The 22,012-nt window shown below is 63.6% G+C and overlaps 1 protein-coding gene and 1 long non-coding RNA gene across 4 annotated transcripts; one reads left to right on the forward strand and one right to left on the reverse strand.

Annotated features, from left to right (window-relative positions):
• The first annotated feature begins 65 nt into the window (after positions 1 to 65).
• On the forward strand, positions 66 to 14,052 carry C30H15orf39 (chromosome 30 C15orf39 homolog). Of its 3 annotated transcripts, none has more exons than XM_038581026.1 (3): positions 66 to 247; positions 8,115 to 10,834; positions 12,604 to 14,052. In XM_038581026.1, the coding sequence occupies exons 2-3, from the start codon at positions 8,167 to 8,169 to the stop codon at positions 12,969 to 12,971; spliced, it is 3,036 nt and encodes a 1,011-aa protein (XP_038436954.1). In that variant the 5' UTR covers positions 66 to 247; positions 8,115 to 8,166; the 3' UTR covers positions 12,972 to 14,052. The 3 variants fall into 3 exon arrangements, with proteins under 3 accessions (XP_038436954.1, XP_038436953.1, XP_038436955.1); XM_038581025.1 differs by lacking the exon at positions 66 to 247 and adding an exon at positions 5,260 to 5,363; XM_038581027.1 differs by lacking the exon at positions 66 to 247 and adding an exon at positions 7,443 to 7,741.
• LOC111093300 lies at positions 11,471 to 20,133 on the reverse strand. The gene is made up of 4 exons (XR_005381888.1): positions 20,004 to 20,133; positions 17,079 to 17,216; positions 14,513 to 14,753; positions 11,471 to 11,924 (listed from the first exon to the last, which is right to left on the reverse strand). It is a non-coding gene; the product is annotated as an uncharacterized LOC111093300 (long non-coding RNA).
• Positions 20,134 to 22,012: the final 1,879 nt, after the last annotated feature.

A 22,012-nucleotide genomic window follows, 5' to 3' on the forward strand; every position in this document is an offset into this window, starting at 1 on the left:
AGGCCCCACCCCCTGCCGACGACGGTGACCCTGGCCTCAGCCGGCCTGGCCGCAGCCTCCCCTGCAGCAGCCGCCTGTGCCAGCCCCAGCCAGAGCCAGCCCTCCCGACGCGGTTGCCTGGTAACCAGCCCTAAGTGACGGAAACCCCAGCAGGCCACTAACGGGGGCAGCGCCAGGCACCTGGCCCAGACCTCACTGCCCCTGTGGCCCGAGGAAGGTTCCGATGGACAGTGCGCAGGCCCGCCCGGTAGGAGGGGATGTGCTCCGGCACAGGGGGAGGGGGCCGGGCAGGGCGGGGAGGAGCTCTGTGGGCAGCCCCCCAAGACCTTTGAACTGGGGAGCCGCGGGAAGGTAATTCCCAGTGGAAGCCCAAGTGAGGCGGGCGCTGGGCAGGAGTCGGGGCTGTGGATACGGCCCGCCCAGGCCCAAACCACCATCCTGGAAACAGCTGTGCTGCTCTGCCCAGGGCACGGAGGTGGGGGGAGGGGATCCCCAGAGAGAGGCCCTGGATGGGGAAAGGAAAGGAGGTGATTAGGGAGGCTGGCAGGAGTCCAGGCTCCGGCTAGGGGGAGCAGTCTCCTGCAACACTGAGGGGGAAATGCATCAGCCTCTCCTCTCCACTGAGCTCCCTCTCCTCCTCTCCTCACCGCCCCCCCCAACAGGCTAGGGGCCTCCAAGGAGGGGGCTGCAGGCAGCTGGAAGCTCAGGTGGAGCTCAGCCAGGTGTTTTTCCATCCTGGGTCTGGGGATGGAGAGGGAGAGGGAGGAGCAGTGGCAAAACAAGAAAAAAGCAGTGTGCAGCTGGACAGGCCCCTGGGAGACCTGGGTTCGAGGCCCCCCCGCCCCAGGCCCGAGGGCCCGGGCATGTGGCTGCTCCTCACTGGGCCTCAGTGTTTCCATGTTGAAATGGGTACTGGCAGCAGCGGGCTGCTGATGGTCTGAGGTTTGCTGTCATGGGTCTTGAGGGGCTGAGAGGCGGAAATACAGGGGCTTTAGGGGAGCTTTTGGCCTAGAGGCCCCTTTCTCTCCTTTCAGGTGAGCGGAGTTCTCCTTTGCCATTACTCTTTCACTCCCTAACCATGGCCCGAATCCACCCCGTGCTGGGCACCGAAAGTGTCAGCATCCGGGCAGACCCAGGCCCTGCCCTGGGAGAGAGCCCTCCCCAGTCTAGCAGGGGAGCCGGGCATGTAACCCGGCCACGCTAGCACAGGGAGCTGCGGTTGGGCTAACCGGCTAATGCAGAGGGGAGTTTGGAATGCTGTGAGGCTTCAGAAGAGGTGACCCAACCCAGCCTAGAGCTCTGGAAGGCTTCCTGGAGGAGTGGGTCTGAAGTGTCTTGGAGACAGGCAGGAGCTAGCCAAGAAAGAGCTGGACAAGCAGCAGAGGCTGGTGCTCTCAGCCAAGGAGAGCATGTTCCAGAGCACAGAGGTATGCCCCAGCGAGGACCTTGGGCTGGCTCTGGGGGTTCTGGGGGCTCTGGGGGCAGGTGGTCGGAGAGAGCCAGTCAGGAGGCAGACAGGAGCCTGTGGGAAGTTGGATCCCACTCAGTTGGAAGGTGATAGGCTCAGACGTGGGCATTAGAAAGACCTCTCTGGAGGTAGGAAGGTAATGTTTCCCACTGCTTCCAGCACCGAGCCAGTGGGCTCAGCATAGCCAGAATGGGGGACCTTACCCTGACTTAAGGCCCGGTGCCCTATTCCTCAGGCCTCGTCCCTACACGAGCACACGTCACACGGGACGGTCGTGGTCTGTTTCACATCTGTGTCCTTCACTGCACTGGGAAACAGTACTAGAGGGAAGGACGGGAAGGAAGGTTAGCCCACCGTGGCCCCTACTGAATCAGAGTCCTCCCCGTCCCCTGTACTAAGTTCCCCCGAGTTTCTGTAGATGGGCTTTTCTTTCTAGCCAGGAGGTGGCAGGCACAGTCCTCCAGAGGGGCCCAGTGAAAGCCCATCTCCCTTTCTTGATCTTTGGGATTCCCGCTCTGGAGAAGCTCTGATTTCCTCTGGAGGCAGAGTGGGCTCCTCCGGAGTTTGGGGCCTTCCCACTCCCTGCCCACCTGTCAGAATCACAGGCTACCACCCCCCTGGCCCTCCCTGCCGAGGGAAGCTCTGGTTTGCCACCCACCTTCAGGAGAGGGCTGAGCTCAGTCTGATGAGGTCCCGTGCCCCTGCCCCCCACCCCAGTCCTATCCAACCCGGGCTGTCTAAGACATTGTGAGTCCAGGATGATGGCCCCAGTCCTCGGGCTTTGTATGCTTGAGCGCTAGAGAGATCCTGGCCACCAACTGTACCTGAGTTTTCTCTCAGAACAGTTTGGGGTCACACAGTTCTTCGGGGGGAGTCCCAGATCCTCCATTTCTTGGCTCTGTGGGCAAGCCACTTCCCCCTCCTCCTTTAGAGCTACTACCGGTAAAGGTCTTACTCTCAGGCAAGCTGTGAACTCATCGGGTCTGCAGGAGGCCTGTGATATGTTCTCATTATGCCCATTTGACTGATGAGCAAACTGAGAGGTTGAGGGGCTGCCTTAAGGTCACAGAGCTCGGTCTGCCTGCCTTTCAAACCCCGGCCTCATATGGCTGTTGTAAGAATTAAGTGAGATGTCTATGGGTGACTTGCACGGGGCCAGGCTCCCAGTAGAACTCCTCGCCTTGCCCACCGGCTCCGAGCTACTCCTCTACTGTGAGGAAGGAGGAAGCGGAAAGGGCCGGTGTTGCGGTGGCGGCAGCGTCCGAGGCCTCCCTGCAGACGCAAGGTGCGCGTGCAGGGCTGGCTCTGAAGGGGCAGGAGAGCACTGCTGGGCGTCTTAGGGGAAAGCGCCACACCTCCCTGTTTCTCTGCCTGTACCGGCTGCCAGCGCCACACCTCCCTCCTCTGGGGCGAGAAGAAGCTCCTCGGAGGAAGGAAAGGATTTGGAAATAGCAAGTGTGGCCTCGTTAGAGGGGTCGACAGTATTAGTGGCCGTAGGTCCTGCTGAGGTTTGGGGAGCTGACCTTTTACCTCATCTGCCCGAGAGCTGGGGTGGGAGGAATGATCGGTGTCGGGGTGGGGTGGACAAGGAGTGTGGAGCCTGTGTAGACCGGGGGTGGCAGGGTGAGGGCTGGGGCCTGGGGGGAGTGTGAAACCTCCCTTCCAGGCTTTTCTAGGCTATTTTCCTTTGTTAATCCCATCCAGAAAGCCCACAGAAGGCCAGACTGCTCCCTTCTCCGCTTCTGTTAGCACCGTCCCTTCCAGCCCTGGCACCAGCTCTCCTCTCCAGGACCAGGACCACAGCCTAATAAACCCCAGGAAGCCCCCCAGGGCCTCCCGAGGATGGCACCTTGTATCGGTTGCCTTCCTTCATCCAACAGACCCCTGAGAGCCACTTTTCTTCACAGGCTCTGCCCACACATGACCCTCCGGGTAGAGAAGAAAAACAATGTCAGGGCCTTCGGGAGCTCACAGCCGACACGCTACACAGCTTTTTGTCACTTCCAAGCAAACTCCCACACTGATTTTGTGCGACCCTCACCTCAGTCTGTGAGGTAGGTCTCACGGGTTGCCATTTTGCAGATGAGGAAACTGAGGCCCAGAAAGTTACAAAGCAGCTCCCGAGTTCCCCACCCCGTGGGTACCTCTCTTTTGCAGCGCAAGGTATTTAGGTGATGCTGAAGAGGAAGGGAGGGGGGTGAGACAGGTAAGACGCCGATTAAGGGGGCTGCTGTCTTTGTGAAGTGTCCCTGAATTGAGGCAAGACTCATCAGGGCCGCAGAATCTGAACAGGGCCCTAGGGTCTCCACGGGTTCATCCTGGCCTGGGTGGGAGATTGGAGAGAACACCAGGTGACCCGAGCGAGCGCACGACCTGAGAGCGCTAGGCCTTAGGAATCGAGCATCCTCCCCTCCTCCCAACCCAGCAGCAGCGCACAGCGGGTGAACAGGACGGAGATGGGGAGGGCAGAGTGGTGAGGAGCAGGAGTAGGGACCAACGTCCTGTGACCTGAGGCTTGGCCATGACCCCCACTTGTCACACACGGGTGTACTGTCCTGATGAGAAGGCGTGGGAGCCAGGAGATCTGGGGTTTATCTCAGCCTGCAGTGTAACCTCGGGAGAGCCCCAACCCCGAGTTGCTGCCGCTCCATGCTCGGGTCTGTCATCTGTCCAGACCCTCAGGAACCCCTCCAACTCTCAGCTAAGTGACACTCTCTCCCCTCCCCCCAGGTAACTGCCGCTTCCTCTTCCTTTTCTTACCTGCTGTGTCCAGCCCCTCCTCCTCAGCTCCAGCTGCTTCCTCTTGGAACCTGTGGCCTCAGGCCTGCTCTGCCCTCTGACTCAGGCAGCCCTGACCTTTGGGATCTGAGCAGGTAGCCTGGGTGCTTTTGCCCCATGAACTTGCTCTGACCTTCGGCATGTCCACCTGCCTCCCCCCTTCCACTGCACACACCTGTTCTTAGCCCCTGGGTAGCCCAGGAACTGTTAGGGACCAGGTTTCTTTAGAGAAGGTAGCAGCATCCAGGGGCTTCCCATCCGAGGTCAGACGGCCCCCCAGAGGGTCAGGACCAATGGGGACAGCCCGTCTGCCCCTCCAGCCCCTCTCTCTGCAACAGACCATTCCTGGCTGGGAGTGCTCCACCTCATCCCACCTCCCAGGCTTCAGGGGCTCAGGCCTGTCTCATGGAGGGAGGTCTGCCAAAAAGGCTCCCCAACTGAGGCCACTTGGCAACCCCAAGCGCCCCCATTCCTGGCCCACTAGGGTGATGGAGGATTCACCCCTCCCTCAGATACACGCAGCGCCCCAGCAGGGGGGGGGATATATTTGTCTGGAATCTGACCCACGGGCTGAGCTGTGGGGACCACTGAGGAGCCCTCTGCAGCTCCCTTCTGCGCCCCGTGCTGGCCAGGGGAGCCCGAGCACCTACTGTGTGCCAGGTACCCTGGTGCGGCCTCCTCTAAGCCTTCCGCCGCCAGCGCTGATGAATAACGCCAGTTTTGCTAAAATAAGGAACCCGAAGCCCAGCGGGGTCGAGTCGAGGGGCCGCGTAGCTGGAGGCGGCGACGGACGGAGGGTCAGGGAGGCGCTGCATGCGGGGGGGAGGGGGGGCTCCGCGGGGCCGAGCGCCCGGCACCCCCGAGGCGCGCGCGGCTCAGCCCCCGGCGCGGCCGCCCCGCCCCCGCCCCGCCCCCGCCCCGCCCCGCGCGGGACCGCAGACGGCGCCCAGCGGCGGCGCGAACGGCCGCGAGGAGGGTGGCTCCGGCTCGGGCTCCCGCGACCCCCCGCGACCCCCGCGACCCCCCGCGCAGGGCCCTGCGGGACGCGGCGCCGCGGGGCTGGAGGATGCGGCCGCGGCCCGGGCGGCTGCAGCAGCGGGAAGCAGGGGCGCTGCAGGTACGGGCCCGCGCTCGGGCGCCGAAAGTTGGGCCGACTCCGCGGGCGGCGCGTGGAGCCGCTGCAGGGCGCCCCTACCGGCCGGCCGGGGCGCGGCGGGGGCGCGGGGCGCGGCGGGGGCGCGGGCGGGGGCGCGGCGGCTCCGACCCTGCCCGGACCCGGGCCCCCCCCGGGCGCGCCCCGCAGCTCTCGGCGGGGTCCCGGCGGCGGCGGCGGCCGGCTGGGGGCCCGCTCACGTGGACGCCGGGGCGGGGGGCGCGCGGCTGAGACGGGGCGGCCCCGCGGTCTCCGCGCCCCGGCTTGACCCCGCGCGGGTCTCTGGTGCGGGCCGCGGGGGCCGGGGGCGCACGTGCGCGGGGCGAGGCCCCGGGGCAGAGGCGCACCGGCCGGCGCTCGCGGGCAGGGGGGCGAGCGCGGCCGCGGCCTGTGCGGGGCCCCGGGGTGCACGTGCGCCCAGCGCCCGCCGCCGGAGCGTGGGGACACCCGGAAGCCCGCGGGGGGCGGAGCCTGCGACCCTCCCCCTCCAGCCGCGCCTCGGCCGCGCCGGGTCCAGCAGCGCCCGCGGCCTCAGCTCGGGGAGGGCGGCGCAGCCCTTGGGGGAGGCCGGGTGCCCGCCGCGGCCCGCCAGGATCCCGCCAGGATCGCTCCCCTCTTCCGGGCCTTTCCCAGCTCCCAACGCCGCTGGCCTCCGGGAGAGCCGCGGGGAGATGAAGAGGGCACGGATGGCGCAGGGGTGGGGGCTCCTTTCCTGCACCCTGCCCTGGGCCCTGGCCAGGTTGGCCCTCCCAGCCCCAGCCAGCAAACAGCCTGGCGGCCCGAGGGGTGATGGACCCTGCTCCCTGGGGTCCCGCCCTGCTCCAAGCAGTTGCTTGCCTCCCCAGTGTGTGGGGGTGGGAAGGAGGCAACATTGTGGCTGTTGTCTTGAGTGGGGAGGGGCTCCCCTCAAGGGACTGTGCACTGGGCTCTTTGTACTGGCAGGAAGTACGATCAGCCCCATACCCTTCATAGCCCTCTGCTGACTCCCTAGAGCCCCATCTCTCCCTCAAAGACTCCCCAGGGTCGCGAGTGGCTTCACCTCTATTGGCTGGGTTCCAGGAAGTCTCCGGGGCAAAGGGCTCGAAATGGGCAGAGCCCAGGAGACAAGACTCAGGGGGCTGGGGTGGGTGTGGAGCAGGCCCCAGGAGGCATGTGGGGAGGTGAGACCACAGCCAGCAATTAATCCAGAGCTCCCCAGGGTGGTTGGGATGGGTGCAGGAGGCTCAGCACCCCCGAAACCATTCAACTCCTTCTTGGCAAGGTTGCTGTGCAACAGGATGGGGCTTTCCGTCTATCCCTGTCCTAGAGCGAGCATTGCTATCAGCACCGTTACCCTGTTGTCTCTTCCGGTCTTTTCTAGGAAACATCCCCTTGTCTAGGCTGGCCTGAGGTGTTGGATTCTGGCCAGGAGATGAGCCAACTTTTTGAGAATCCCGCCTGGCTTCCTTGGTGCCGTTAGGCTGGGATGGGAGTGGGCATCGGCCCTCGTACGAACCTTGGCTTTCCTTGTCCCCAAGATGCGTTAGTCTCCTCCTGAGCCTGTGGTGGGCATTGGAGAGGGGGCTGGTTAGTGATAGAAACTTGTGGCACCTGGCCCATGGCCTAATCATAGCAAGAGTGAGCTGATTCATCCTTTCTAAGCCACCTGAGGGTTTCGGGGAACAGGATGCTAGGGGAGGTAGAAGCAGGGCAGTGCGGCCCTAGAAGACTGGCCTCAGATGACCCTGCATGGGTCATTGAGTAGCTGCTGCCTTGAGGAAACCCATGCGCGGCCTCTCAGGGCCGGAGTCTTGCTCTGCGTCTGTATCAGTGCAGTAGGAGTAGTTGCCAGCTAGCCTGTGGCCCCTGGGGACTCTTTCCCTGGACATTCACATCCTCCCACCTCCCCACCTGCTGGTCCTTGTGCCATGCTGCCCTCATATGCCTTAGAATAGGCAGCGGCAGCTTTGGGGCTGAGACACAGGCTCTCCGGCTGCCGCTCTTGGGACCTTCCTGCCGGAGCCACAGCACCATCTGCTGGTGGCCGCGCCTCCGGCTGGGGCCAGGCCTGGTCGCCGCTCGGCTTCCCAGGCTTCCCAGGCTTCCCAGGCTTCGCACCGCTTCTCCTGGGGGAGTAGCCCTGCCCTGTGGAACCAAGCCCAGGATCTGTGTTGCTCTGGGCCTCGGGACCTGGGTTCCAGGCTTGGCTCTGCCGTTTTTGACAAAGGTTGGCAAGTCCGAGAGTGAAATCTCAAGAATGTCTCAGGACACCTGAATTCATAGGCAGCGTCCAGTTCCACATCTTAGCTGCCGTGGGCATCTTGAGATCCCTATGGCATCTGGAATAAGAGCTGTGGTGGGAGGTAGGAAGCCTGCCTCTTGTCCCATCTCCTTTATCAGTGACTTTGGGATGAATGGGTCTCCTCATCTGTATATGGGGAACGGGGGGAGCCAAGAGAATTGGTCCTCGTCAGACGGTGCCCTGCAAAGTGTGAAACCCCAGGAGAGGGGCTTGGGAGTCCTATGGAAGGGAGCTGAACAGAAGGGGCTCCTGGAATGGGGGTGGCGGGTAGAGGTTGGAAACCTCTGTGTTGTATGACTCATGCATTCATTCATTCATCGTCTTCATCAAGCATCTACTAAGTGCTAAGCCCTTCGGTGTGGCGATGCGCCAGTGAGAGCAGCTTGTCTGTAGCCCTTCTGACAGCCTCTCCCTTTCTCCCTCTCCTCTCCCAGGTCAGCAGTTGAGTAGCTGGGGCCCCCCCGAGGGCTTGAAGCCTTCCCAGTGATGGCGGAGAAGCGGCCACTGGGGACCCTGGGGCCTGTAATGTATGGCAAGCTGCCCCGTCTAGAGGCAGACTCCGGGCCTGGGCACAGCCTGCCCCCCTCTGCTGGCAACCAGGACCCCTGCAGCTACAAGGGTGCTTACTTCTCCTGCCCTATGGGGAGTGCTCCCAAGGCAGGGTCTGAGCGGTTAGCATCCTGGATCCCATATCCACCCTTGTACCCTGCCAGCATGGCAGGGCCCCCTCTGCGGACAGACAACCTGTTGACCAGCTGTCTGCTCTACCGCCCACCAGCGGAGAGCTCCGAGAAGGTGCAGGACCCTGGCCCTGTTGAGCTCCTGTCCTTCGGTCCCCAGTCTCATTCCTACCCGGGCCCACCGTTGGCGGCACCCAAACCTGTCTACCGCAACCCTCTGTGTTACGGGCTCTCACCCTGCCTGGGGGAAGGGGCAGCAAAGAGGCCACTGGATGTCGACTGGACAATGGTGACTGGACCTCTGTTACCCCCGGCTGACCCACCTTGTTCCCTGACGCCGGCTCCTGGCAAGGGCCAGTCCCTGGATGGCACCTTCTTGCGTGGGGTGCCGGCTGAGGGACCCGGCAAAAACTCCGTAAGCTTCTCCCCGTGCCAGGCCTTCCTGGAGAAGTACCGGACCATCCACGGCACGGGCTTCCTGCCCTCTAAGTATGCAGGTCCTTACTCTGGGGACTCCAAGCAGGCGTTGTCCGAGGGACCCCCCAGCCCTTGGACCCAGCTGGCCCAACCCCTGGGCCCCGCCTGCCAGGATACAGTGCCTACCCACTACCCACTCCCCCACCCTCCCCAGGCCCTGCCTTGCCCATCAGCCTGCCGCCACCCAGAGAAGCAGGGCAGCTATGGTGCAGCGCTCCCACTACAGCCTCTGGGAGCCCACAAGGGGGCTGGGTACCCGGCTGGTGGGCTGAGCAGTCCCTACCTGAGGCAGCAGGCAGCCCAGACACCCTATATGCCCCCAGTGGGCCTGGACACTTTTTCCTGCCCCTCTGCCCCCCCGCCAGCACCCTCACCAGGCCTCAAGCTGGAGCCGCCTCTCGCTCCCCGGTGCCCCTTGGACTTTGCCCCCCAGACGCTGAGCTTTCCCTACGCCCGGGATGACCTCTCTCTCTACGGAGCATCCCCCGGGCTTGGAGGGACGCCACCTTCCCAAAACAGCCTCCAGGCTGTGCCCCAGCCCAGTGCCTTCCAGCGGGCGTGCCAGCCTCTGTCCGCCAGCCAGCCATGCCCCGAGCCTGGGAGGCCTGTGGAGAAGCCAGCCCAGGAGGCAGAGGAGAAGATGTGGCTGCCGAGCTGCAGGAAAGAGCAGCTCCAGCCCCAGCTCGACGAGCGCCCCGGAGCGCCCATCGTCATCGGCGACAGTCCGGTTCCCCACACCCCCCCGGGACTCGCGCCCTGTGCCCAGGAGCGCCGGGCTCTTCTGCAGAGTGACGGCGCGCTGCCACCCGGCTCGCCACCCATGCCTGTCATCGACAATGTCTTCAGCCTGGCCCCGTACCGCGACTACCTGGATGTGCAGGCCCCCGAGGACCCCGCTGAGCCCGCCCCGGCGCCAGCCCCCAGCGGGAGCCCTGCAAAGGACGGTGGGGCGCCCCTGGCCGCCCGGGAGGTGCCCGCAGAGCCCCTGTGCTCCCGCAGAGAGGAGGTAGCGCTGGACCTAAGCGTGAAGAGGCCGGTGCCCGAGGCGCCCATCGGGGCCCCCAGTCCCGCCGCGCCCCCCCAGCCGCCCGCGGCCCCCGAGGCGCCAGGTGCGGGCAACGCGCTCCCAGAGCTGCCAGACCCGGCAAAGGCAGCCCCCGAGGCCGCGGGGTCCCCTGTGCCGGCGACCGCCGACGAGGCCGCCCCCAGGACCAACTTCCACAGCTCCGTGGCCTTCATGTTCCGAAAATTCAAGATCCTCCGGCCCGCACCCCTGCCTGCGGCCCCGGCCCCGGCCCCGGCCCCGGCCCCGGCCGCGCCCCCCGCGGCTGTGCCCCCCGCGTCCGTGCCCCTCGGGCTGCAGATTCTCAGCCCGCCGCTGCCCGTGGCCTGCTTCAACCTGGCGCTGCCCAGCCCGCCCGCCGTGGCCCTGGCCTCCCGGGCCCTGGCCCCCGCCCCCGCCCCCGCCCCGGCCCCGGCCCCGGCCGCCGCCCCCGCCGCCAGCTCCCCAGAGCAGCACTTCACGGGCCTGCACGCGTCCCTGTGTGATGCCATCTCGGGCTCCGTGGCCCACTCCCCGCCCGAGAAGCTGCGGGAGTGGCTGGCCACGGCGGGGCCCTGGGGCCGGGCGGCGTGGCAGGACTGCCAGGCGGTGCAGGGGCTGCTGGGCAAGCTGCTGTCGCAGCTGCAGCGCTTCGTGTGCACCCAGCAGTGCCCCTTCCCCCACGTGGTGCGCGCCGGGGCCATCTTCGTGCCCATCCACCTGGTGAAGGAGCGCCTCTTCCCGAGGCTGCCCCCCGCCTCCGTGGACCACGTGCTGCAGGAGCACCGCGTGGAGCTGCGGCCCACCACGCTGTCCGAGGAGCGGGCGCTGCGCGAGCGGGCCCTGCACGGCTGCACGTCGCGCATGCTCAAGCTGCTGGCGCTGCGCCAGCTGCCCGACATCTACCCGGACCTGCTGGGCCTGCAGTGGCGGGACTGTGTCCGCCGCCAGCTGGGTGAGCACGGGGCGTCCCCGGGAGCCCCCGGAGCGGTGTGAACGAGTGCCAGGTGTGTGGCTGCGTGAGTGGTCGGCGGGGCTGGGCGCCGCGGGGCCGCGGACGGGGTGGCCCTGGGGGGGGCTCTGCGGGCCGCCCCCCATCCCTCCCCACCTGGGCACCACTGGGCCTCCGAGCCACCGCTCTGTCCCCATGGAAATGTTCTTGGCCTTCCCCTGTGCGGTGGCTTCGCAGCTGCCCTCTGCTGTGCCCAGTCCGGCTTCAGGGCAGACTTCTCCTTTGGGGTCTGGGGTTCGCCGAGGCCCTGTTCTCTGTGTGAGGTCGTCTCCCCTGCGTCTGTGTCCCACCCAGCCTCCCTCCTGAGCTTGAGCCCCAGGTGACTGAATGCCTGCTGGCCTTCTGCACCTGCCATCTCCCCGACCTTTAGCTCCTCCCAGACCCACACTCCGAGCTTTCCCCTAAGCCGTCTGCCGGCACCCCCACACCCCCACACCCCACCCCCGCCTTCTCCACCTCAATGAATGACCCGATTCCTGAAGGTGGGCAAGGATCCCCTTCTTCCCCCCAAGCACGGTTGCCTTATGAATGTGCAGGGTTTCAGTCCTCCCGGTATTTATATTCACGGAAGTGCACCCATGAGTCAGAGCGATGTTTTGTGGTTTGCTTTTCCCCTACTAAATGACATCTCGCGCATATTGTTCTCAACTTGCTCTTTTGATGTCTTGGAGCGTTACATGCATTGGTTCAGGCTGTGGCCCTGCTCTTGGGAGCTGCTGCAGGGTCTCAAGGCGTGTACACTCACTTCCTTGCCCGGGACGCCGGCGATGGTGCCAGGTGGTGCCCATCGTGGCCTCTCCTACAACAGGACGTCTGGCGTATCAAGGCCTCTGACAAGCCTCTGTGTGGGCTGTGTCTCCACAGGAATGGTTTCTTGTCCCCTTGCCATCCTGGCAGCCTTGTCCCAGCCTCTGACCCTGTCCTGGCTCCAGGTCAGCATGGGAAGGCGCCCCAGGCAGTGAGGCACAGGTGTGGAATATCTGGGTGACAAGTATAGTGGCCCTTGAGCACTTGAGAAGTTGGAGCGTTTGACCTAATGGGTGCAGAGAAAACGCCAGCAGGATTGTTGAGCGTGGTGGGGCGGGGGCCTCTCACATGGCTCAGAGGCTCCAGCCCCGTCTTCTCCCTGGACAGCGGGGCTGTTGGGCCCAGAGAGGACAGGGCCGTCTTTCCTGGGCTGCCCGCGGGGCCCTGGGGCCTAGTGCAGAACTGAGGGACCCAGCTTCTTCCTGCCCCTGGCTGGATTTGGCACCCTGGTCCCCGCTCCCTCCCTGAGCTGAGTCCTTCCCCGATGTGGGGAGGGGGGTGCCGCCCATCTGGATGTCCTATCCCGTCTGCTGGGTCCTCCACTTCTGGGCTCTGGGGCTGGCAGAAAGACAATGGCACTGATGTGTAGCAGAGCCCTCTTCCCCATGCCTCAGTTTCCCCGGCTGTGTAGGCCCATGGTTCCTGGCCCGTTTCCTTTTCATGTGCCAGATGCTTCTGAGTGGTGGCGTCACCTGCTAGAGCTGCGGCATCACCTGGGAGAAGCACCCCCTTCAGCTTAATGGTCTGGCCTCTGGCACATGTGGGGACAGGTCCATCCTGATGGCTGTGACCCTGCTGGGGCCATCCAGGCCTGAGGCCATCCACTGGTCTAGGTGGCTTTGGAAACCAGGAGATGGGACCTGAGGGTGTTGGGTCTGCAGCCTGACTGTGTGTTCGTTTTCCAGGTGACTTTGACACTGAGGCTGGATCTGTGCCCTCCTCAGAACCCACCATGGCCAGAGACGAGCCGGAGAGCCTAGCCCTGGCTTGGAAGTCACCCGTCCCCAAGGCCAGGAAGCCAGGGAGGAAGCCACCAACCCCTGGCTTGGAGAAAGCAGAGGCAGCCCCTGAGGAAGGGGCCCGCGGTGCCTCACCCGCCCCTGCCGCCAGCACCTGCCCCCAGGGCCCCATACTAAGGGCCCGCTTCCGCAGCCTGCTAGAAACTGCCTGGCTCAATGGCCTGGCACTGCCCACTTGGGGCCACAAGGCCACAGGGCCGGATCGGTCCATGCCCCAGCCACAGGCGCTGGGCGACCAGAGCCATCCCCTGTAGCACTGGTTGCTGTCTGGACAGCTGCCGTGTGGGGTCACCCTCTGTACCCCTACCTGCTATAGGCCCGGCTGCCCAGGGCCAGAAGCAGACATGCCCTGGATGCTTCTCCTCTCGCTGCCACCTTCACACCCCATGGGCTGAGAGCCCCCGAACTTTTAACTTGAGGGCCTTTATTATTAGGACAACTTCCTGTTTCTTCCTGAGAGAAAACGTGTGGGCTTTGGAGCTCACCAGACTCGGGCTCAATCCTGGCTCCGGTGTTCCTTGCTGTATGACCAGGCAAGTCACTTCCTCCTGTGAGCCCTCAGTTCTCCATTTGTAAGATAGGACAACGCAGCCTACCTCACAGGGTTGTTGTGGGGGTGATGCCTGGCACACACCCATTCAGGTTTGCTCTCTGCTCTCTCCCCAGGACAGGGGCCTGGAGCTCAGCCAGGGCCTGGGATAGGAGGCTAAGGCAAGCAGAACTTTCTAGAAAGTCTTCGTGTGTCATAGGTCATTTAGGGTGGTACAGTGTACAGTGTGGATGACTTCTACTTCCTAGAGTCCTTTCCTGGGAAAGCCTGGGACTGTGCCCCAGCGTCTGGGATTGGGCCCTGACCCCCAGCCTGGAGCTCCTTGGGGAAGCCTGCCCCTTCCCTCCGTCACTACAGGGGGTGCCAGGATGCAGCCTGGGGCTGGCATCCGTGTTCTGGGCCTGCTGCTCTTACCTCTGGGGGGCCAGGCCGGTCCTGAATCGACACCCATGACTTCCCTGAGCTGACTCCTCCACCCGGTGCGTTTTCCCAAGAAAGTTGTACGTTTGCTGGAAGCCAAGAGGCTGCAGGGACTCAGGGACGAGACAAGACAGGCTGAATGACAGCTCAATCCTGGGAGGTCTCTGAAGATCTGGACTGGTGGCCTCGGCCCTCCCCAAGCCAGAGCCCCATCGGTCATGCCTGCTGTGAGTTACCTCCTTGCAGAGTGCTAAACTGAGCCAGAGGCTGGCAACCTTGGCCTTTGGCCTGGCTAAGGTTTCTAAGAAGGCTGTGGGTCCTGGAGGCAGGCCATTAAACATTAAAGCATTTGGGTTGTTTTTGGACCTGGGGCCTGGCTGTGTGTTGTGGAGACGAGGGGAGGGAGGAGAGGGGAGGGGCGCAGATTTAATAGGCCATCCCCCAGTCCTTAGCAGTTGTCCCTGCACCCAGCGCAGAAGGTGCTGAGGCTGTCTGGCACCATTGTGCCATGCGGGTCCTTGTCACATACCCAGTGGGCAGCCACATCCCTGCTCAGGGACAGCCCCTTCCTCCTGAGACCTCGTGGGTCCTGATGGTTGTGAGGTCTGTAGTGCACTGCCCGGTGAGAAGTGCCAGTCACCTTCTTCCAGCACCAAGGCCATGCCCGCCAACAGGTACATAAAAGTGCAGCTTCATCCACCTCGTTGCCAGGGCCTTGCTGGATTGGCTGTTTGTTCTTTCCCTTCCTTCCTCCTCCTTCCCTCCCTGCCATCTTCCTGCACTTCCTTGCCCAGCCCTGGTGTCCCTGCCCCCCGGGCGGCCTACCTCTCAGCAGATCCGGGGCCCAGGCAGACACAGAGCTGCTCAACACCCGAGGGCATCCTGTGGACCTGGATTTCGCTGGGAGAGGTGCTGCTCCCAGAGGACAGCTGCGTCCCGTCCCGTGCCGGGTGGGACGGGGAATGTGCCGCCCCGGGCTCCCGTGTGACAAGGCCGCGCTCCTGCCCCTCTCCGGCTCTTCGGCAGGCCCACTCCATTCTTCAGTAAGGGTGTTGCTGGCTGAGAGCTGAGGGCAAGGAAGGGTGTGCGTTGGGGCAAGGGGAAGCCACAGCGTGCCCCATCTGGGCTAAATGTGGCCCTTCTGGCCCCAGGGTCCCCCTGTAACGGTCCAAGGCTTCTGCTGGGCTGAGCCCAGGTAACTCTTCTCGGAATCATCTGGAAAATGTTTTGCCAGGCCCCGTCAAGAATGGGCCTAGGCAGAACCCAGAAAGCTGGATTTGAATCCAGCTCCCAAGGTGATGGAGTCCAGTGTGGAGGGATCCTTGGAGGAACACTGACGACTCCCTTCAGGTTACGGGAGGAAACAGGTCCAGGCACTTGCTGCTGGTCACGTCAAGTCAGGGGCTGGGTCAAGAGGCCCAGGTCCTCTGGGCTAGTCAGGAGGCAAGAACCCTCCGCACCTGCTCCGTCCCCGGGCTGAGCCCAGCCCTGCTTGCCAGGCTTCTCTCTACCTCCGATGGCCTCACCAGGTAACAGGTGTCTCTAGCCTAAGTCAGCAAAGGGAGGATGGCGCTCAGGTGAGCCTGCAGCCTGACCGAGGGAGGCGCTGCCTCCTGGCTGCCCTACTTGGCACTGCAGCCCAGGGGAGCCCAACCCACTAGCCTCCCTGCCACCTGTTAAGCCGTAAGCCTGCAAGGTAAGTGACCGGGGCAGCTTTGTCTCGAGCCTGTGATGGGGGGAAGAGGAGGGCAGGGCTATGCCTGACCAGGGGCTTATGAAGACCCCCTTGGTAGCCTCCAGGTGCTTCCTGCCCTGCCTTGTTCTCAGTCAGGGGTTGCTGGGGAAGGGCTGGGTCTCCCAAAACCCCCACAGGGGGAAGGGAGCAGGACCCACCTCCCCTCCCTGAACGTGCCTCTTCTGACCCCACAGCCCTGCTAGAGGTGGGGGTAGTACCTCCAGCCCATGGGCCGCCACCCCCCAGCCCAGCCTGCTGCCCCTTTGGCCCCGGCCGAGGAGGGCCACAAGGACGCCCCAGGCGGGGGGCGCTGAGCCCTGCCGTTGACTCTATTCTCCCGTGTGCTCTCCAGACCCCTTTCCTGGGCACCCCTCCCGGCCCAGCCTAGTGCAGCCCCCCCACCCCCTCCTACCTCTTCTCTAGCCAGCAGAAGCCCCTGGACTGGACTGAGGCTGACAGGCAGAGGGGCTGCCTCTGGGGCCCCTGACCCCGGGTGTCCTGGCTGCTGCCCCCTCGGAGGCCTCTACAGCCGTAGGGCTACACTGACGCGCGCCCCAGCCTGCTGGCCCCTGTGCCTCCAGCCTCTGCCTGTGTCCTGGAGGAGGCCGACTCCCAGGCTTCTGTGTTCTCGGGCCAGCGAGGGCCTGGGCTGCTGGGAGGAGGGTGCTGGGCCTCTTGGCCCCCCTACGATTATTAGACCCGGCAGGAGGCCCCTTGTTTCCTCCACTAGACACCAGATAGTCCTCTACAGGCCTCTTCCCAGAGGGGTGATGGGGACGGAGCAGGCTCCTCTCCTACCTCTAGTTCAGGTCCTGGGCCCCAAGATTGGCGGCTGCTTCTCCAACCCTGTAAACCTCCCAGACCCCAGCTCCCCGTCAGAACTGGAACCTTGGCCTGGGGCCCCTCCTCCCAGAGGCCTCTGCTGCCCTCCGCCCTTCCTCCTGGGTGTCCTTAGGCCTGGGCTCCCATCCACCTTGAGTGGGCAAGAGATCTCTGGGGAAAGCCCCTACTCCAAGAGGCCTGGGGCCCCCAACAACCCGGGACCCCTGCCTTTCCGGGAGGCTTCGCACCTCCCTCCCTTCTGAGAGCCCGGTGGCCCCATGCGGCCTTCACTGCCGCCCCCTAGCCTGGCACCTGTGGCCCTGAGGACACACCCGGTCTCCCCAACCCCTGCCCCTGGCCCCAGCCACTAGAGGCCTGGTCCTCCCCAGATCCGCCCGCTGCCTCCCTCACCCTGCCTTGCAGCTCGGGGGGTCGCGCTCCCCCCAAACCCCCACCGCCCAGCTTCTGGTGCCCAGTCCTTCCTAGCCATCACCAGCTTGGAGCTGCCTGGATCCGGGAGCGCCGCCGTCCCACCTGGAACTGGCTTAGACCCCTGTGGTCTCACTGGCACCTCCAGTCCCAGGTGCCCGCTGTGCCAGGCCTCTCCCAGCTCAGCCGAAGCCACGCTGTCTGCGCCAGACCCGCTTTCCCTGCAGCTGCAGCAGGTGGCCCCTTCCCCTGGGGCCCGCAGCCGCCTGCCACGGGGGCCCTAAACCTCCCAAGCAGAGGAGGTGACGAGGCTTTGGTAACACTTCTCGTGCTGGGCTCCCGCCCGGGGACCCCCCAAGCCTGGTTCCGTGGACCTGGCACGGCGCAGGCCCCCTTCCTCCTCACCCATCAGGGGCTCCGTGTCCACCCAGGCCGCTGCCTGTTGGGGGGCTCAGAGCCACAGCCCCCTTTCCGACTGCTGGTCTTGCCACAACCTGGGCACTTGAGCCTCTGGGCAGAGGTTTGATGGCCCCCGGGACGTTCCTGCCAAACAGAGAGGCTCCCTGGGCTGCGCTGGGCAGCGGGAGGGCTCGGGCCTCCAGGGCAGAGGGGCTGGGGCCGAGGAGCCAGCACCCCCAGTCCCTGCCGCGTTTCCGTCCGATATCCCATGTCGGAGACCCAGCTCTTACCCGGCTGCTGGGTCCCCGTCCCAGCTCACCCAGGGCTCACGGGGAGACCACACCAGGGAGCCGCGCCCAGGGCCTCTGCACCCCTGTTTATGGGGCCACTTGGGCGGAAGGGGCTTCGGTTCTGTGGGGGGACTTTAGCTCCTCTCTTGCCAACCCCTGGGGGGGCAGCCCGGGGATGCGACTGCCCCTGTCCCTAGAGTCAGCCCGGAGTCTCCAGGCCAGCCCTGCCCTCAGGCAGAGCCCCGTTTGTCCCTCCAGCTGGTCTGCAGCCCGAAGTCCCCGTGGTGTCAGGCGGCCCGTGTCCCTTGCCCCTGAGGGGTGTCTGGCTCCGGTTCTGGCCTAGAATTTGGACACCCTGAGTTAGCCACACCTGGCAGGTTCCAGGCGAGCCGTCCCGCGCCGGGGCGGGTACACGTCTGACGCCCAGGCTCCCGCCCTCTCCGGCCCCGTGGCCCCAGGTCACCTGTGCACCGCTCCTGACGAGCCCGGCTGGCAGGCACACCGGCCGAGAGGAGGACGGGACCAGCTGAGCGTTGGTCAAGAAGCGGGGAGCCTGGTTGGGGTGCGTGGGGAGGGCCCGAGGCAGGATGTCCCGGAGCTCCTGCCTGCCTGCCTCCTTTCTCCTCGGCCCTGGAGGAAGGCACTTAGGCCTCCGCCCCTGCCCCAGCACGCACCGCAAGGCCCCGCGCTTTCCCTCCCTAGAAGGGGTATCGTCCTTTTCCCCGTGGGACTGACAGCTTTGTTTTGCCCTCAGTCCACGTGAAATGTGGTTTTCCCTGCTTTCCTCATCAAAGAGGGTCAACTGAGGCAGAGAGATGAAATGGCTCCCCCTCGGCCCCAGCCCCTCTCTGGGTGGTCATGCCCAGCGGGTGCCAAGCTTAGGGGCCTCCCTCTTACCAGCCTTCACTCAGGCATGAGCTGTCCTCATGCCCAGAGCCTGTTTCTTTGAGTCTTGGCTCCATGGGGCTGGATCGGGTTAGGGCCTAGGGTTAGGGCCCTGCCCTGTCTGCCTGTCAAGCCCCTTCCAGATGAGGGAGAGACGTGGGCCTCCACTGCTACCGATGCCCACGAGCCGCCTCCTCTCCGCACCTGCTCCCTGCAGCCAGAGGTCAGGCTGGGGGCACAGCCGAGTGGAGGTCGAGGGGCAGATTCCACCCACCAGCTCGTACCTATGCCCGGTGGCAGCCAACACGGGCCAGCTCACGGCCCTGGCCTGGCTCAGCCCCAGTGGGGAGTGGGAGGATGCTTGCCATCTTCAAGCACATGCCCGCCCCTCTTTGTACCTCCTGGCTTCCCTCCCTGGTAGACCTGTCGCCTACCTCTGACTGCCTGGAGGCCCAGCTCAAGCCTTCCCTGCCCACCAGAACCTTTTCCTGAAGGGCCATCCTCCACCTGTACGCCCCCTCACCTCAGAGCTCTTGGTAGGGGTGCATGTTAGGGTTGGATATAGGCGATGGCCTAGAAGGGTCCAGAGGAGGGCCCAGATAGCTGTAACTCCTACAGGGCCAGGCCCTCCTCTGCCCAGCCTCACCCTCCAGGACAGCTCTATGTCCTGTTTCCTTTGGTCTTGGGTCTGCTGGGAGCTAGGGTTGTCCTTGCTTGATTTGACTTTCAAGGCAATACTGACATCTCCAGAAGACAGAAGGGAAGACTGGCCTAGCAGGGGTTGTCCCAGGTCACCACAGGGTCCTGACTAGGTCAGGGTCACCACAGCAGGGCCTGGGCCTTGGCACAAGGTGGCCCGGGGGCTCCGTTCAGGGTCCTAACGCCCTTCTAGTTTTGTGTCCTGCAGGGTATACCTGGAGTACCCGGAGCCCGTGAAGCTGCCCATCACCTTGGTGATCCTGGGATCAACACCCTGCTTATGGTGAAGGCCAACCTGCTGAGCAACCTGAAAGCAGGTGCAGCCCCTCCACCTTCCACAGCCTTTGAGTCTGGAGGATGTTGTTCTTAGAGGCGTAGGGGATGGGAGCAGACCAGGAGGACAGGACATCTCAACACCAAAGCTCATAGGTCGTCCTCCTCAGGGAACGCTCTGGGCTCCAGGGATGGGACCTCTGACCCTGGCCCTTCCCCAGTGGGTCTCCAGACTCAAAAAAAAAAAAGAGCATTTGTCCAAGGTCACCCTGCAAGGACGGGCAGAGTGGGACCCTGGCTCAGATACAGCTTTCTCTCCCCTCCGTCTCCAGGGAATAGAGACCTGGGTGGCCTGTCCAGTGAAAAGTTCACCTTCATTTACATCTGGGAGGGCTGGGAAGGAATAGGGAGCTCAGGGGTCTCCCAGCCCTGCCTTCCCTGCCACCTCTTCTCTCATTGGAGGACGGATGTCATCTGGGCTACAGCATTAGACAAGGCATCCCCTGGCTCATCACCGGGCCCTGGGCAGAGTGCTCATGTGTGCTTCCTGAGGCAGATGCCCAGAACCTTGGGTCTGTCTCACTAGAGGTCTTCGGCCCCCAGCCCTGGAGCATTCTCTGCTCCCAGTCCTGGAGGATCCCAGGGCTTAGCCATCCCCATGGCTGCCACACCAAGACAGGCTTTGGCCAGTGCAGTTTCCCCCTGGAGCCTCAGGCCGTTGCCCTGCCACCTTCCCGCCCCTGGAGGGACACTCAGCCTATAGCTCCTGGGCCCTCAGCCAGACCTGGGTCCTTCTGTCCTGGATGAATCGTCTTGGCAGATTGGACACAGCTCTGCTGGATGTCCTAGGCTGGTCTAGGCCATCTCCCCATAGCAGTAGGATCTATTTGTTGAGGCCCAAGCAGGCTCTGAGCTGAGGGTAGGGAGGGGTGGAATCTGATGTAAGTGGACAAGATGTCCCAGGACATCTGCTTAAGTTCTTGGCTCCGGTGGTCTCTTTTGGGCATGACACCTTATCATGTGTAGGTTCCTGCATATGCCCACAAGAACCTCTCCCCCCACCCTCCCTATCTCAGGCCAGTGTCAGGGCACCTGTGGTTCCAGGCAGAAGCCCAAGTGCACAGCAAGCCAGGCCTGGTGAATAGTCCCCAGGTGCTGATGCTGATGGCCCTGGCCAACCAGCCATGGCTCCAAGCTCCCTCACTGTGGCTGATGACACCCACCACCCTTCCCCAGCCTGTTGTTCCTCTGGGAGCCAGGTGTGGCCCCGCCTGACCTTTATCTGCCTTTAGCCTCTCTTCTGCCTGCCTGCCTGGCTCTCACCTGAATGCAGCTGTCTTGCCTATTTCCTTGTATAGAGCCACTCAGACATCATGTCTTTTGTCTACCAGGCCCTTGCCAGAGACATGACCACTTCAGTAGGCCTGGGGCCAGGCTTAAGGTACCCAGTGGCTCCTGTAGGCCTTTCTCCATCTGAGCCAAGACCTACCTGATGGGCAGCTGCCCCTTCTCCAGTGCAGGGCACCCTACAGGGGCAGGAGAGTGGGGAGGAAGGTCAGGCAAGAGCTCTGTTTCTGCCTCCCCGGCTTAAGGTTTGATGAAGGTAAGGCGTCCATCCCTGCCTACCTCCCCTTCCCTGACTTCCCCTCTAGATTCCATTTTGAGGTCCCCAATGAGTGTCGAGGTGGGGTGGGGGGCTGGGCCTCAGCACTGCCCCTGACTTTCAGGGCCTGGACAACCACTGGCCCAAGAGAGCCTTAGCCAGCTTGTTTCCCACGGTCATCTCCCAGTACCTAGGGCTGCATGCTCTGTCCTCAGCGTGGGCAGAAGAAAGGCAGAGTTCCTACCTTCCAGGTTCAGATCCTAATAAAGCCACTGCTGTGGGGTTGTGGTGGTTAAGAATGCAGGCTGGAGTCATTTGGACAGCTGGGGTTTGAGCCCAGCCCTGTCACTTTGTGATCTCGGGCAAGTCACTTAACTCCTATGCCTCCCTTTCCTCAGCCCTTATATGGGGACGGTAGCACCTTTTCACAGGTACTGAATGAGCAGTAGGTTGTTGGCAGGAACAGAGTTCTGGAGGAGGCGGCAGGCAGAGTGGTTGAGCCTCTTATCCACCTGGAGAATGGGGTTGCACGGTGTCAGTGTTGCTGTGAGAATGGTGCGTGTGCTGCTGGTGTGGGCCGTGGGAAGAGATCCTGCAGCCCCATCCTGCCCACAGGGAAGACCCATTTAGGAAAGACTCACTCATCTGTACGGGGGAGCTGGTATTCCCAGCCCCAGGCCAGACCCCTCCACCATCCTCCTGATGCTGGTGATGGCTGTCCAGCCTGATGGCCATCTGGCTGACTCACCTCTCCAAGTGGACCCTTTCTCCTTACATGTTGTGGGTATATCATGTCATCTCCAGAGAGGCCATGCAGGTGCGTGGGTTCTCTTCCCTTTGCCCCCCTCCCAGGGTGTGTGCCACCTCCCCAGAACCCACAGGGTTGACTCAATGTGTCTGAACTATATCTTCATGCAAATCCTCACATGAGGCTTGACACAGCTTGGTCTGTGGAGGGCCAGGAACCAAAGCCCAAAGAGGGGAGGGGTCAGCTCCCACCAGGCTTTGTCCCCATTTATCCCATTACTTTGCTCTCAGGTCAGCTACGAGGACTCCCATGGTAATGGAGGTGGCTCAAGAGAACAATCCCTAAGACAAACCTAATGGGGATGTTTTAGACATCCTAACAGTTGGGGGAGCATCTTCCAGGGATCCCTCTGACCCCTTGGCCTCCCCTGGCCCTTTAGTCA

This window comes from Canis lupus, chromosome 30, assembly GCF_011100685.1.
Source record: "Canis lupus familiaris isolate Mischka breed German Shepherd chromosome 30, alternate assembly UU_Cfam_GSD_1.0, whole genome shotgun sequence".
Classification (NCBI taxonomy): domain Eukaryota; kingdom Metazoa; phylum Chordata; class Mammalia; order Carnivora; family Canidae; genus Canis; species Canis lupus.

Bases quoted from the DNA above. Each gene is read 5' to 3' on its own strand.
- C30H15orf39 (XM_038581026.1), top strand. From the start codon at position 8,167: ATGGCGGAGAAGCGGCCACTGGGGACCCTGGGGCCTGTAATGTATGGC. The intron at 10,835-12,603 runs GTGAGCACGGGG...TTCGTTTTCCAG, and splicing joins CTGTGTCCGCCGCCAGCTGG to GTGACTTTGACACTGAGGCT.